Source organism: Mobula birostris, chromosome 11, assembly GCF_030028105.1.
Source record: "Mobula birostris isolate sMobBir1 chromosome 11, sMobBir1.hap1, whole genome shotgun sequence".
NCBI lineage: Eukaryota > Metazoa > Chordata > Chondrichthyes > Myliobatiformes > Myliobatidae > Mobula > Mobula birostris.
In genome coordinates, this window is record NC_092380.1 from 23,004,579 (window position 1) to 23,021,217 (window position 16,639).

Here is a 16,639-nt window from a genome sequence, read left to right on the forward strand (position 1 = left end):
TCACCCCGTGTCAGCCACTAAAAGTGTCAAATCAGTGTATCAAAAATCAAAAGTGTTAGAGCTCATTATCTCCAAAGGAAATGAGTGTTTGGAACATCCACCACAAATACTTTTTAAAATCTGTCTAATTATATGCCTTTTTGTTTTATTAATTTGTTAAAACACTATAAATACCTGATTCTAACCATTCTTTTTTCATTCCCCGTGGCAAGGTTTAGTCTTACGCTCACATAAGGGTAGTAGAAAGAAGAGAGCATAGCCTAGATGTGAGGGGTCTTTGATAATAGATGCTGCTTTCTTACGCCATGTTAATGTGCTCAGTGGTGGAGAGGTCTTTTCCTGTGATTGTCTGGGCTGTATCCCTCACTATCTGTAGACTTTTCTGTACCTAGGGTTCTGATGCAACAAGTTAGGAAACTCTCCACTGTACATCATTAGTAGTTTGTCAAAGTACTTCACCGTACTTGACAAGTGTCAAACTGTGTTAACTGACCTTACCAATTCAATACATGACAAGTGGTGTCATCAGTCAACTGGAATACGGCTTTGGAGTTGTACTTAGCCACACAATCATAGGTATAACGTGAGTAAAGCAGGGAGCTATGTACATGTGCATACACATACACACACACACACACACACACACACACACACAGGCACAGACACAGACACAGACACACACACACTCCCTCCCTCCCTCGTGGGTGCACCTGTGCTGAGGATTTGCACTCTGCATTAAAATGTTTTTTTTCTTTTAATAGTTCCTTCTTGGAAAAAAAATGAATATGTTTATATTTTTTGTGACTGCTGCTGCAAGTTTTTCATTGCACCTGTACATACGACAATAACCATGACTATGACTTAAGAGTTGGGGGTGACAAGAAGAACTGAGATGTGTATATTTCAATCACGGGGGACGGAATATGCTGATTTAGGGCCCCCAACATCGTTCAACACCGCTACCTCCCATGGAGAAGGTCCTCCTGTGTCCCGTCATGCCCTCTGCCATAGTCAGCCAGAATCCCGTGATGCCGCGGGGCTGTAGTTGCCCGGTGATGGAACGGATGGTCGTCCGGGGCGGCTTCTTGCTGTTGGCGCTGTTGGGCGTCGGGCTCTGCAACACCCGGCGGGTGAGTGAGGAGGTCCTGGGGGCACTGAGGCGGGGTGGGGAGGAGGAAGAGCGGAGGGTCGAGGACCGAGGCCGGGCGGAATGGGACAGTCGGGAGATGAGGCAGTTGACACCGGCAGAGGCTGCAGGTAAAGGCGCGGGGCTATCTCTGTCCCGGGTACTGTGCCCTCCACACGCGGCTCAAAACAAGTTTATTGTCATATGTACAATGGCAAACTTACTTTCACATTTGACCTTCCAAAGAGAAACAACTCGCACTGTCCAGATTAAATTACGTTTGTCGTTTTCTCTCTGCCCACTTTCCCAGCTGGTCTGTATCTTGCAGAGTCCTTTACGAACCCTTTGCACCATTCACAACACTGTTAATTTCTGTATTCTCTACAAACTTACTAATCAGCCATTTACATTTTTGTTCAAAACATTACATAAACAACACAGGTCATTGAGGAACATCACTGGTCTTGGAGTTCGAGTTAGAAGAACACCCTTCCACCACTACCTATATTGTCTTCTCCAACCAAGCCAGTTGTGAATCCAGTCTGCCAAGTCTCCGTGAATCCCATATGTCTTAATCTTTTGGATCAGCTTAGGGAAGGAAAGTTTTTGAAATCTTAAGTCTGTGGGTATGACTTCCACTGCCCTGACCTAATCAGTCATCTTTGTCATTAAAAAAAAATGTAGTCAAGTTAATCAGGCATAACACAGAACATAGAATAATACAGTACATCCCGAGCCCATGACATTGTGCCGACCTTTTAACCTATCCACAATCAATCTAACCCTTTCCTCCTACACAGCCCTCCATTTTTTTCTTTTATCCTTGTACCTGCACACAGTGGCCACTTGATTTACACCTGTACACCTCATCAATGCAAATATCTCATTAGCCAATCATGTGGCAGCTACTCAATGCGTAAAAGCATGCAGACATGATCAAGAGATTCAGTTGTTGTTCAGACCAAACATCAGAATGAGGAAGAAAAGTGACCTAAGTGACTTTGTGGAATAATTGTTGGTGCGAGACAGGGTGATTGAGTATCTCAGAAAATGCTGACCTCCTGGGATTTTCACCGACAATAGTCTCTAAAAATTAAAGAGAATGGTGCAAAAAAACAAAAAAAAACATTCAGTGAGTGGTAGTTCTTTGGGTGAATACATCTTGTTAGTGAGAGGGGTTGAAGGCGAATGACCAGACTGGTTCAAGTTAACAAGAAGGTGACAGTAACTCAAATAACCATGCGTTACAACAGTGGTGTGCAGGTGAGAGTCTCTGAATGCACAACACTTCGAATCTTGAAGTGGATGGTTACAGCAGCAGAAGATCACAAATTTGCACTCAGTGGCCATTTTATTTGACACAGGAGGTAGCTAATGAAATATTCACTGAGTGTATTTAAGATTTCCTTAAATGCCCCTAACGTATCAGCTTTTACCACTTCAGGCAATACCAATCCCTGCGTTCTAAAAGAAAGTTCGGACGTCTGGAGAGGCCTAGTCAATATTGGGGATATTAAGGTTACAAATGGTGACTACCATATTGCTTTTACATCTTTCCATAATCTGCTTGCATCTCTGTTTCTCTTATCAATACAGACTTATGGGAGGCTTGTAGTATAGTCCCATTGTAGTGATTGTGTCTCCTTGTTCCTGAGCTCTCATGTTGCATCACCAGATGAGCCCTCTACAATGTCCTCTCTAAGTGCCGCTGTAGTATTCTTCCCTGATCAGAGCAGCGCAGTGGTATAGTGATTAGCGTAACACTTCTACAGCGCCAGCACCCTGGGTTCACAGCTGTCTCTGTCTGTAAGGCATTTCTATGTTCTCACTGTGACCATGTATGTTTCCTCCGGGTGCTCGGGTTCCCTCCCACATTCCAAAGGTGTATGGGTCAGTATGTTAATTTGTCACTTGGGTGTAATTGAGCAGCATGGATACATTGGGCCAGAAGGGGCTGTGATTTTATTGTGTCTCTAAATTAAAAAAAAAACTCTATTGAAGTGTACCATTCTTTGTGAAGATATCAAGAGAGAGGGCAATTTCTAGAATGATAATGATATTTATTTACTGGATTATAGTTGGGAGCTCAACCTCCAAGGATACATATTTTCTGGAAAGGCAGAGGAGGTAGGGTGGCTCTATTAGTTGAAAAACAAATCAAATCCTTATAAAGAGGTGAGATGGGATTGGAATATATAGAATCCTTGTGGGTAGAGATAAGAAACTACAAGGTAAAGTGTGCCTAATTGGAATTATATACAGACATCTGCACAACAGAAAGGCATGTTTGAAAAGACCAATGTTACAATAGTAATGGGGAATTTCAATATGCAGGTAGATTGGGAAAATCAAACATGAGGAAATCTACAGATGCTGGAATTTCAAGCAACATACATAAAAGTTGCTGGTGAACGCAGCAGGCCAGGCAGCATCTCTAGGAAGAGGTACAGTCGATGTTTCGGGCGGAGACCATTCGTCAGGACTAACTGAAAGAAGAGCTAGTAAGAGAATTGGGAAAATCAAGTTGGTGCTGGATCCCAAGTGGGAATTTGTAGAATGCCTACAGAATGGTTGAGCCCACTATGAAAAAGGCAGTTCTAGATTGGGTGTTGTGTAATGAACTAGATTTGATTAGGGAGCTTAAGGTAAAGGAACACTTAGATCATAATAGATCATAACTTAGATCACATAGTGATCATAATATAATAGAATTCACCCTGCAGTTTGAAAGGGAGAAGATAAAGTTAGATGCAACAGTATTACGGTGGAGTAAATGTAAATACAGAGACATGAGAGAGAATCTGCCCACAGTTGATTGGAAGGGACATTAGTCGGGATGACGGCAGAACAGCAATGGCTGGAGTTTCTGGGAGCAATTTGGAAGGCTCAAGACAGACACATCCCAAAGATGAAGTAGGATAAGGTAACAATGTCTGACAAAGAAGCAAAAGAGTGGGCATATAAATCAGAAAAATTAGTGGGAAGGTAGAAGATTGGGAAGCTTTTTTAAAAAAAAAACAACAGAAGGCAGGTAAAGAAGCCATAATGAGAGAAAAGATTAAATACAAAGGTAAGCTAGCCAATAATATGAAAAAGCATACCAGAAGTTTTTTTCAGCTATCTAAAGAATAAAAGAGAGGCGAGAGTGAATATTGGATCACTAGAAAGTGATGCTGGAGAGGTAGTAATGGGAGACAAAGAAATGGCCGATGGACTTAATAAGTCCTCACTATGGAAGACACTAGCAGAATGCCAGAAATTCGAGAGTGTCAGGGGACAGAAGTGAGTGTAATTGCTATTACTACAGAGAAGGTGCTTGGGAGGCTGAAAGGTCTGAAAGTAGGTAAGTCATCTGGACCAGGTGGACGAAAGAGGTAGCTGAAGAGATTGTTCCCGCATTAGTAATTATTTTTCAAGGATCACTAGATTCTGGAATGGCAAGGTGCTGCTTTGGAGACTACTTAACAAGTTAAGAATCCATGGTATTGCAGGAAAGATATTAGTGTGGATAGAAGATTGGCTGATTGGTAGGAGGCAAAGAGTGGGAATAATGGGGCGGCCTATCCTGGTTGGCTGCTGGTGAGTAGTGGTGTTCCACAGGATTGGTGTTGGGGCCGCTTCTTTTCACATTACATGTCAATGATTTGGATCTAGGAATTGATGGCTTTATGACCAGGTTTGCTGACAATATAAAGATAGGTGGAGGGGCAGCCGGTATTGAGGAAGCAGGGAGTCTGCAGAAGGGCTTGGGGAGAAAGGGCAAAAAATAACAGATGAAATATAGTGTAGTAGGGAAGGGAATGGTTATGCACTTTGGTAGAAGGAATAAAGGCATAGAGTATTTTGTAAACGGGGTGAAAATTCAAATATCAGAGGTGCAAAGGGTCTTGGAAGTCTTTTTGCAGGATTCACTATAATTAACTTGCAGGTTGAATCAGTGGTGAGGAAGGCAAATGCAATGGTAGCATTCACTGTGTGAAATTTAGACTATAAGAACAAGGATGAGGCATATAAGGCATTGGTCAGACTGTACTTGGAGTATTGTGAGCAGTTTTGGGTCCTTACCTAAGAAAAGATGTGGTGGCATTGGAGAGGGTGCACAGGAGTTTAACAAGAATGATTCTGGGAATGAAACGGTTAGTAGATGAGGAGCATTTGATGGCTCTGGGCTGGTACTCGCTCAAGTTTAGAAGAATGAGTGGGGATCTCATCAAAACCTATTGAATAGTGAAGGACTGAGTGTATGTAAAGAGGATATTTCCTGTGTTGGGGGAGTCTAGGATTAGAGGGCACAGCCTCAGAATGGTCATCCATTTAGAACGGAGATGAGGAATTCTTTTAGTCAGAGGGTGGTGAATCTGTGGAATTCATTGTCACGGACAGCTGCAGAGGCCAAGTCATTGGGTATATTTAAGATGAAGGTTGATAGGTTCTCTCTTACTCAGGACATCAAAGGTTACAGGAAGAAGGCAGGTGAGAGGGATAATAAGCCAGCTGTGATGGAATGGCTGAGCAGGCTAATTATGCTCCTATGTCTTGTGGTTTTATATCAAAGATGCAGATCAACATTAGAACAGTGTGGCTTGTTTTTAAATAAAAAAAGTTTCACATTCCAAAGCCTGAAATATTTTGAGAGGGTGAATAAGTGTAAATTATTTCCATTTGCAGAAGGATCAGGATCTGTGGACATTGATAAAAAGTAATTGTAAATGGAAAATGAAGTAGAGGCAAGATGAGTTGTCTTCACACTCCCATCTATGGCTTTGTTATTACACATCATTGCCTTGAGTTAACTGGAAGGATGTTCAGTAATAACCTTCAAAATGTGATTGTTTTAAGAGAAGAATTCTGGTATTTTGAAGAAAATAGACATGAACAGGCTATACGGATTGGATATCCCTATGTCACTTTGTTCTTTGATTCTACTTAATCAATTGATTTTCATATGCAAAATAGAATTGTAGATTATCGGAGTGACCTTGCTCAGTGCATCTCGTCATTCAGGGATTTTCACACTGTGATTAAATGTTATTGGCATGTCACAGCAGCAAGATCATACTCTTGATTTAAGTTTATCTGTTTTCTAATGGGGACATCTAAAAAAAAGAAAAATGAGACATTAAGTTAAAATAGTTGGGGATTACATCTTTCAGTTCAACTAAAATAGTTATTTTTTTCAAGTTTTCAAGTTCCACTCTTTCTTATCCTGTTGGGTAGCCTGAATTAGAGGAAGGGTTTGAACCCCTTATCAGAGCAACTGTGCTGGCATTGGAAAGGATCCAGAGGAGATTCCATGCAAATGATTCCGGGAATGAAAGAGTTAACGTGAGGCATGTTTGATGGCTCTGGGTTATGGGGAGAAGGGAGGAGAATGGGTTAAGAGATTAAAAAAAAATCCCCATGATCGAATGGTAGGGCAGACATAATAGGCCAAATGGTCTAATTCTGCTACCATGACTTATGGTTTACATGTAGAAACAGCATGTGTGCATATAGAACATTGTAGATCCTGGAAATGTGAAAGGAAGACACAAACCACTGGAAATATTATGTAAATGGGGTGGTATTAATGTAGCGAGGATCAGAGTTAACCTTCAACTTGATGTTTTATTGGAGCTTACTGTCATGCATGGTACCTAACTTGCTTAGTGTTTTGAGCATTTTCTGTTTTTATTGCAATGCCATAACTATTTGCTGTCTTCTGAATCTTTACACAACACCAATGAGCAGCAAGTGCTGCACATACCATCTGTAGTCAAAGGATACTCGTTGTCTAAATCACCTCTTATGGACTGTACTGAGTGGAAGTTACTAAAATTAAACTTGGGCAATATAAAATAAAGCCTGGTGGGGGTACAGCATGGTAGTGTGACAGTTGATGCAACGCTTTTTAACACTAACCATCACCATTCAGGGTTTAGTTCCCGCCATTGTCTGTAAGGAGGTTGTGCGTTCTCCCTGTGACCAGATGGGTTTCCTCTGGGTGCTCCGATTTCCTCCCTCATTCCAAAGACATACAGGTTAGGGTTAGTAAGTTGTGGGCGTGCTATGTTGGTACTGGAAATGTGGAAGTTGAATCTGGATAAGTCACTCAGAGACCGTATAAATACAAACTCTTTATTCAAAGCATCCGGGGCTTGCTCAGTTAGTCGCTCAAATGGGCACAGTCTGTCTGTGACTGTTCCTGCCCGATCTACCAACTAACTCACAATTCCCCTTACAGAAGAGATATAGTCCTTCAGGTACCCTCCCACACATACCCAGCTGGAGACAGACTTACCTATTGCTTGACAGTACCGAAGGTCAAATTACAGAATAGGCATAATGGACAGAACATACACCAACAGGCTGGAGTGTGCTTATCTCTATGCATGAGTGCACATGGAGATAAGCATCCTGAAACCATAGCTAGCTAGCTACCTTCAAGAAGAAATAATGCTCAGCATTGAATAACAAAATTAGCACATCTGTTGATCGTCAGCGGTTTCTCTCAGGCTATGTCCACACTAGACCGGATAATTTTGAAAACACTGGTTTTGCGTAAAAATGATAGGTGTCCACACCAGGCGTTTTTGAAAATACCTCTGTCCACATTAAAACTGGTATTTGGGCAAATCTTCTCCTACTGGGCATGCACAGGACACGTCTACAGAAAACAACCGAAATGGAGGTGGTATTCTATTTCCGTTCCCACCACACATTGGTTCGGCCGGGTCATCTCCAAAACTGCCGGTCTTTGTACGATTGATAACGGCGTTGATGTTGTGCAGATCCATTGCACAGCAACTGTGAGCACAAACGACGCCTTTTTGTACGTAGATATGCTGCCTGTACGTGGTAGATAGCTATGTTTAACTCCAAACAAGCTATTAACATAGACAATAAAGTAAACAACACATGCATGAAGCTGTCCGCCATTGTTGTTGTGGTGTTGGGAGGTTGCGTTCAAGAAAACTATGAAATGCTGCGCCGCTGCATCCATCTGTTCCGGCACGTCATGACAGCGTTTTTAAAAATAGCCGGTTACCCCGTATTAGGCTTTTTCAGATTTATTCACTCTGGAGAGCATTTCTGAAAAGCTCTGTTTTCAAGGGAGGAAAACGCCATTTCAGTGTGGACGGAGGGTCAAAATGAAGAGAAAAAGCTTCGGTTACAGATTTATCCGGCCTAGTATGGACGTAGCCTCAGAAAAACAGGCTGCTATTGTTTAACGAAGTGTTAACCCATTTTACATACTTTATCAGAAACATGGTGATGCTTAAGGGCAGCCCCCAGCACATCCTCGGACTACGTTGGCGATTGATGCAAAATGATGCATTTCACTGTTTCAAAGTTTTGATGTACCTGTGTCAATTGAAGGTAATTTAAAAAGAATCTTTAAATCTTTATAATATTGGATTTTGTAATAGGTGGAACTGGGAGTTCAAGTACACTTGAATTATTCGCAAAGCTAAAGCTCTTCCAGTCTTCCTGGTGTTCAAAAGTTAATAACTTACATGATATATCAGCACAACATGTTATTTTTAACATTGATCTTTGGATTTTTGATTTAGTTGTTTGGTTATTCAGTGTGAATTGCGTGTCAATAACAGACAGGAGTAGATAGGAGTGGGAGAAGAAGATTTGAGTATTGGTTAAAGTGGCTGCTTGATTGCTTTCATGTCACTGGAACAGGAACTTTGAAACCACCATATTTGTCATATTTTATATCTATTTTATATTTGCTTTCATTAAAAATCGTCTGATGTGGTATCTCTGTTTGATTAAAAGGCTGTTTAATTGCTTAAGTTGTAAATGTCAAGCAGTCAATCTCAAACTTTCTCATCTCAGGCCAACTTTCAAGTCCATTCATCTTTGGAAATATCACTGATTTGCTAGTCAGAAGATGAAAAACAACATTAATGCTATTGGGACATACCGTAAGTGTAATGTTGAATTGAAGTAATAGTTTGGTTGAACAGAAATGAAATAAAAATTCGAACCAGAGAATTGACTTTGGTTTTCTGTATTTGCAGTATGATGGCGACTGTCTCTTCATTCTGGAGTCTCATGTCTAAGAGCATTTACTAATTTTAGAGAGTCATGTTATTAGTCATTGAGTTAAAGAGCATAGAAGTGTGCCCTGTGGCCCACCATGTTAATGCCAACCATCATGCATCAGGTTCATTTATTTATCTGATGTGTAGCAAAACATACAGTGAAATGCGTCATTTGCGTCAACAACCAACACGATTTAAGGATATGCTGGAGACAGCCCGCATGTATTGCCGTACACTCCGGTCCCAACTTAGCACGTCTATAACGCTTGGCAGAACAACACAGAACACAAAATAGAGCACAACAAGCAACAAAACAAAAGCCAAAAAAGACCCTTTCCAAGTGTGTGGGAGAGAGGACAGTCCTCCAACCTCAGGACAGGTCTTCATTCTTCAGGCTTCAGCCATTGGGCTTTGACTCCTGGACTTCAGATTGACCAATCTTTGTTATCAACTCCTGGACTAACCGATGACGGGACCTCGAACTCTAGGCTTTCATGCCTTCTGCTCACACAATCATCCAATTCTATCCTGGGACCCACTGACCTGGGACAACCTGTCATCTATGGATGTCCTTTGTCACCCATCCACATCACAAAACTGTAATCTGACCTTTGACTCCTCACATCCTTGTCCCGAAACTCTTAAACTTGACTCCTATCTGCTGCCCTGTTCCCAAAACCATCCCTACAAACTTAAAAATAACCAAGTCTGAGCCATGACTTCGAGAGGAATTGCAACTTACTGCCATCTTGATTATCTACAGTATATTAATTCCACACTCATTTAAATTTAAATACAGATCCCTTTCTAATTCCTCAGTTCACTATCCTTCAAGACTGCTTCTTTATCTGAGGTTATTGACCCCTTGGAGGTCCATGGATAGATTTTGGGGGTCCATGATCTTGGATGGGGAAAAAATATAATTTCCTTCAATTATGAATGTAGGCAACAAACCATAGTAATATTAGCGGTACCTGTGACTTAGTCACTAATGTAAATCACATATTTTCATATCACCTTATAGTTGTTACAGATATCTCAAAATACAGTTTACGGTACGCTCATCACTACTTTGAAATTACAGTAGTAATTAAACTTACCAGTAGATTGAAATGTTATATACAGACCCCCTAAACGGTAGTAAAGATGTGGTCTACAAATTACAATGGGAGATAGAAAACACATGTCAAAAGGGCAATGTTATGATAGTCATGGGGGATTTCAATATGCAGGTAGACTGGGAAAATCGAGTTGGTGCTGGATTTCTAGAATGCCTATGAGATGGCTTTTTCGAGCAGCTAGTGGTTGAGCCCACTAGGGGGTCAGCTATTCTAGATTGAGTGTTGTGCAATGAACCCAACTTGATAAGAAAGTTTAAGGTAAAGGAACCCTTGGGGCCAGTAATCATTATATGATAGAGTTAACCCTGCGATTTGAGAAGGAGAAGCTAAAGCCAGATGTATCAGTATTACAATGGAGCAAAGGGAATTACAGAAGCATGAGAGAGGAGCTGGCCAAAATTGATTGGAAAGGAACATTAGCATGGATGACAGCAGAGCAACAATGGCTGGAATTTTCGGGAGTAATTCGTAAGGTATAGGATATATACATCCCAAAGTAGTATTCTGAAGGTAGGATGACACAACTGTGGCTTACAAGAGAAGTTAAAGCCAACATAAAAGCCAAAGAGTGAGTATATAATAGAGCAAAAATTAGTGGGAAGTTAGAAGATTAGGAAACTTTTAAAAGCCAACAGAAGGCAACAAAAAAGTCATAAGGAAGGAAAAGATAGAATATGAAGGAAAGCTAGCCAATAATAGAAAAGAGGATACTAAAAGTTTCTTCAGATATATAAAGTGTAAAAGAGAGTTGACATCAGAAAAGTGGAAAACGATACTGGAGAGGTAGTAATGGGGGAACAAGGAAATGGCAGACAAACTGAATAAGTATTTTGCATCAGTCTTCATAGTGGAAGACACTGGCAGTATGCTGGAAGTTTGAGAGTCAGGGGCAGAAGTGTGTGAAGGTGCTTGGGAAACTGAAAGGTCTGAAGGTAGATAAGTCATCTGGATCAGATGATATACACCCTAGGGTTCGGAAAGAGGTGGCTGAAGAGATTGTGGAGGCATTAGTAATGATCTTTCAAGAATCAATTGATTCTGGCATGGTTCTGGGGACTGGAAATTTGCAAATGTCACTCCACTCTTCAAGAAGGGAGAGAGGCAGAAGAGAGGAAATTATGGTTACTCTGACCTCGGTGGTTGGGAAGATGCTGGAGTCAATTGTTAAAAGTGTGGTTTTGGGGCACATGATAAATTAGGCCCTAGTCAGCGTGGTTTCCCTAAGGGAAAATCTTGCCTGACAAATCTTTTGGAATTCCTTGAAGAAATAACAAGCAGGATAGACAAAGGAGAATTGGTGGATGTTGTGTACTTAGATTTTCTGAAGGCCTTTGACAAGGTGCTACACATGAGGCTGCTTAACAAGTTAAGAGCCCAAGATATTACAGGAAAGATATTAGCATGAATAGAGCATTGGCTGATTGGCAGGAGGCAAAGAGTGGGAATAAAGGGACCCTTTTCTGGTTTGCTGTTGGTGACTAGTGGTGTTCCACAAGAGTCTCTGTTGGGACTACTTTTTATGTTATATGTCAATGATTTTGGTGGTGGAATTGGTGGCTTTGTGGCCAAGTTTGCGGATAATACAAAGTTAAGTGGCGGGGCAGTAGTTTTGAGGAAGTAGAGAGGCTACAGAAGGACTTAGACAGATTAGGAGAATGGGCAAAGAAATGGCAGATGGAATATAGTGTCAGGAAGTGTATGGTCATGCACTTTGGTAGAAGAAATAAAAGAGTAGACTATTTTCTAAATGGAGAGAAAATTCAAAAATCTGAGGTGCAAAGGGATTTGGGAGTCATTGTGCAGGAATCCCTAAAGGTTAATTTACAGGTTGAGTCTGTGGTGAGGAAGGCAAATGCAATGTTAGCATTCATTTTAAGAGGACTAGATTATAAAAACAAGGATGAAATGTTGAAGATTTATAAAGCACGGGTGGAGGCCTCATTTGGAGTATTATGAGCTGTTTTGTGTGCCTTATGCAGGGAAGGATGTCCTGACATTGGAAAGGTTCAAAGCAGGTTCATGAAAATGATTTTGGCATTGAAAGACTTGCTGTATGAGGAGCATTTGATGGCTCTGAATCTCTATGCAGTGGAATTCAGAAGAATGAGTATCTCATTGAAATCCATCAAATGTCGAAAGGTCTCGATAGAGTGGAAGTGGGGAGGATGTTACCTATGGTGGGGGTATCTTAAGACCAGAGGACACAGCCTCAGAATAGAGGGCCATCTTTTTTAGAATGGAGATGAGGAAGAATTTCTTTAGCCAGAGGGTGGTGAATCTGTGGAATTCATTGCCACAGGCAGCTGTGGAAGCCAAGTCATCAGGTATATTTAAAGCAGAGGTTGATAAATTCTTGATTAATCAGGGCATGAAGGAACATGGGAAGAAGGTAGGAGATTGGGCCTGAGAGGGAAAATGGATCAGCCATGAAATATGGAGCAGATTTGATGGGTTCAAATGGCCTAATTATGCTCCTATACCTTATTGTTATATATTGTTGTAGCTGGGAGTGGTAATGGGGATAAGCTCCCACTACCTATTAAATGCTCCCAATGGTGTGTGCCTCAAATAGCTTCTGGCAGCCATGGTTGGCTTGGACTGGTTGGGCCTGTTCTTCTGTGACTGTACAAAGAGGAGAGATGAGTGCTAATTTTTGGATATCATGAAAGCTTAGGAAATGCAAACAACAGGAATTCTGCAGATGCTGGAAATTCAAGCAACACACATCAAAGTTGCTGGTGAACGCAGCAGGCCAGGCAGCATCTGTAGGAAGAGGTGCAGTCGACGTTTCAGGCCAAGACCCTTCATCAGGACTAACTGAAGGAAGAGTGAGTAAGGGATTTGAAAGGGGGAGGGGGAGATCCAAAATGATAGGAGAAGACAGGAGGGGGAGGGATGGAGCCAAGAGCTGGACAGGTGATTGGCAAAAGGGGATACGAGAGGATCATGGGACAGGAGGTCCGGGAAGAAAGACAAGGGGGGTGGGACCCAGAGGATGGGCAAGAGGTATATTCAGAGGGACAGAGGGAGAAAAAGGAGAGTGAGAGAAAGAATGTGTGCATAAAAATAAGTAACAGATGGGGTACGAGGGGGAGGTGGGGCCTAGCGGAAGTTAGAGAAGTCGATGTTCATGCCATCAGGTTGGAGGCTACCCAGACGGAATATAAGGTGTTGTTCCTCCAACCTGAGTGTGGCTTCATCTTTACAGTAGAGGAGGCCGTGGATAGACATGTCAGAATGGGAATGGGATGTGGAATTAAAATGTGTGGCCACTGGGAGATCCTGCTTTCTCTGGCGGACAGAGCGTAGATGTTCAGCAAAGCGGTCTCCCAGTCTGCGTCAGGTCTCGCCAATATATAAAAGGCCACATCGGGAGCACCGGACGCAGTATATCACCCCAGTCGACTCACAGGTGAAGTGTTGCCTCACCTGGAAGGACTGTTTGGGGCCCTGAATGGTGGTAAGGGAGGAAGTGTAAGGGCATGTGTAGCACTTGTTTCGCTTACGCAGATAAGTGCCAGGCGGGAGATCAGTGGGGAGGGATGGGGGGGACGAATGGACAAGGAAGTTGTGTAGGGAGCGATCCCCGCGGAATGCGGGGGGGGGGGAGGGAAAGATGTGCTTAGTGGTGGGATCCCGTTGGAGGTGGCGGAAGTTACGGAGAATAATATGTTGGACCCGGAGGCTGGTGGGGTGGTAGGTGAGGACCAGGAGAACCCTATTCCTAGTGGGGTGGCGGGAGGATGGAGTGAGAGCAGATGTACGTGAAATAGGGGAGATGCGTTTAAGAGCAGAGTTGATAGTGGAGGAAGGGAAGCCCCTTTCTTTAAAAAATGAAGACATCTCCCTCATCCTAGAATGAAAAGCCTCATCCTGAGAGCAGATGCGGCGGAGACGGAGGAATTGCGAGAAGGGGATGGCGTTTTTGCAAGAGACAGGGTGAGAAGAGGAGTAGTCCAGATAGCTGTGAGAGTCAGTAGGCTTATAGTAGACATCAGTGGATAAGCTGTCTCCAGAGACAGAGGCAGAAAGATCTAGAAAGGGGAGGGAGGTGTTGGAAATGGACCAGGTAAACTTGAGGGCAGGGTGAAAGTTGGAGGCGGTTAATAAAGTCAACGAGTTCTGCATGCGTGCAGGAAGCAGCGCCAATGCAGTCGTCGATGTAGCGAAGGAAAAGTGGGGGACAGATACCAGAATAGGCACGGAACATAGATTGTTCCACAAACCCAACAAAAAGGCAGGCATAGCTAGGACCCATACGAGTGCCCATAGCTACACCTTTAGTTTGGAGGAAGTGGGAGGAGCCAAAGGAGAAATTATTAAGAGTAAGGACTAATTCCGCTAGACGGAGCAGAGTGGTGGTAGAGGGGAACTGATTAGGTCTGGAATCCAAAAAGAAGCGTAGAGCTTTGAGACCTTCCTGATGGGGGATGGAAGTATATAAGGACTGGACATCCATGGTGAAAATAAAGCGGTGAGGGCCAGGGAACTTAAAATATAAGGACTGGACATCCAATTTTAATAACTGAAGGAAGTTAGTCCTGACGAAGGGTCTTGGCCTGAAACGTCGACTGTACCTCTTCCTGGAGATGCTGCCTGGCCTGCTGCGTTCACCAGCAACTTTGATGTGTGTTGCTTGAATTTCCAGCATCTGCAGAATTCCTGTTGTTATTAATTAGCATTGGGTTGGAATAATTTGCGGTTTAGGGCACAGCACAGCTTGAATCATCTTGTAGATGATTCACTCAAAGTCTGAATGTTATCTTCTTGGTGTATATATATAGATTTAGCTGATTGTTTTATTATTTTCACATGTTTTGAGGTGCAGTGAAAAACTTGTCTTGCATACCATCCATACAGATCATTTCATTACAACAGTTCATTGAGGTAATACAGAGACAAGCAATAATGGAATGCAGAATTAAGTTTTATAGTTATAGAGAAAGAACAGTGCAGGTAATAAGGTGCAAGGGTCATGACGAGGTTAACTGAGGTCAGGAGTCGATCTTGGCATACTAGGGGACTGTTCAATGAGATTAGAAGAGCAGGATGGAAGCTATCCTTGAGTCTAGTGATAGACGCTTTCAGGCTGTTGTATCTTTTGCCTGAAGGGTAGAGGGGAATGAGAGATGGTCTGAGCTGTGAAAGGTCTTTGATTAAGCTGGCGTAGACTGACTCCCTTGTATGTTGCCCTCAGAGCAATCCTTGGACTGTTGGTCATTGACACAGATGATACATTTCACTGCATGTGACAATTTAAGCTAATCTTTAATTTTTTGGAGGGGAAGCTGGATTCCTTAATGTGCTGATTGTTAGGTGTGGAGAAACTCTTTAAAATCTCTTCTGGCAGCCACTTGAACCTCAGCCTCAGAAGACCATTGCCCCTGCATGCACTGTTGTGCATTATAGTTATTTCTCCTCCTGCTGTTTGGATATGGGGGAAATGAAAAGTAATGTCAAATTGTGAGAGTGCTTTCAGAAGAAAAAAACGACAATGGTTTAAAAAGTAACTCGCCGCTAGTTTCCCCAGGGTAATTAGAAATGAAAAATACACGCCAGCTTTGCCAGTGAATTCCATGTTGTGATAAATGAATAAATTGAAACAATTGTACTGAGCTGAGGCAGCCCAAATCATTGCTTGACCTTTCAATATGATCATCTCTTAAAGATTCTTCTCTTAAAGATAACTGTATGCGAACCTCATAAATCCTTGAGAATGTCAGTTTTTCATCTTCTCATTACCGTAATCCAAGGCATGGTGATCTTTGAGGCAGAATACATAATTAGAACCATCTGAAATGATTTTGTCACAGATTACAAAAAGTGCTTAAGAATAAGGCATAAATAAAATTAAGTATTACATTTGCTTCCAGAAAACCTGCACATTTCTGTCTTAGCATACTTTGTGCAGTCATCCTGTGATATACTGCGTACTTTCATCCAATAAATCTGCATTAGTGACAGATATAGTCTCTTTGAGAGAGTACTGCTCTGTCCTGTTGAGATTTGGGCCTATCTTGAAATGGGCAGAATTTTTCCAATTTCGCTTCATTCCAAAAACATTTTTCTCAAAACGAATGTAGCTGTGAATATAAAGAGCAAACTGCTTGATTCACAATGAGTAATCACTTCAGGTACAAGGCCGCTTTAACATGGTAGTAAATCACCATAAGGGTAATTGCTCATGGGCTTTATATTTTAATATTGGTGCTGAAAATATATCCTGTATAATCTTTTTAATTGATCACTGTAAGTTTCTCATCAGGCTTTGTTGGTTGACTGGCAGTTCAAATGCATTTATTGAAAGAATACTTGTAAACTATTGCATGGGGTAGCATGGTTGCATAGCTGTT

General features: G+C 42.0%; 1 protein-coding gene across 3 annotated transcripts in view; it reads left to right on the plus strand.

Moving 5' to 3' along the window:
- The first annotated feature begins 1,024 nt into the window (after window positions 1–1,024).
- Window positions 1,025–16,639, plus strand: part of emc10 (ER membrane protein complex subunit 10) — a 155,891-nt gene continuing 140,276 nt past the window's right edge. For all 3 annotated transcript variants that reach the window (XM_072271912.1, XM_072271913.1, XM_072271914.1), the window contains exon 1: window positions 1,025–1,130. In XM_072271912.1, the coding sequence (XP_072128013.1) occupies window positions 1,029–1,130 (102 nt within the window). In that variant the 5' untranslated portion in view covers window positions 1,025–1,028. The remainder of the gene's footprint in view (window positions 1,131–16,639) is intronic.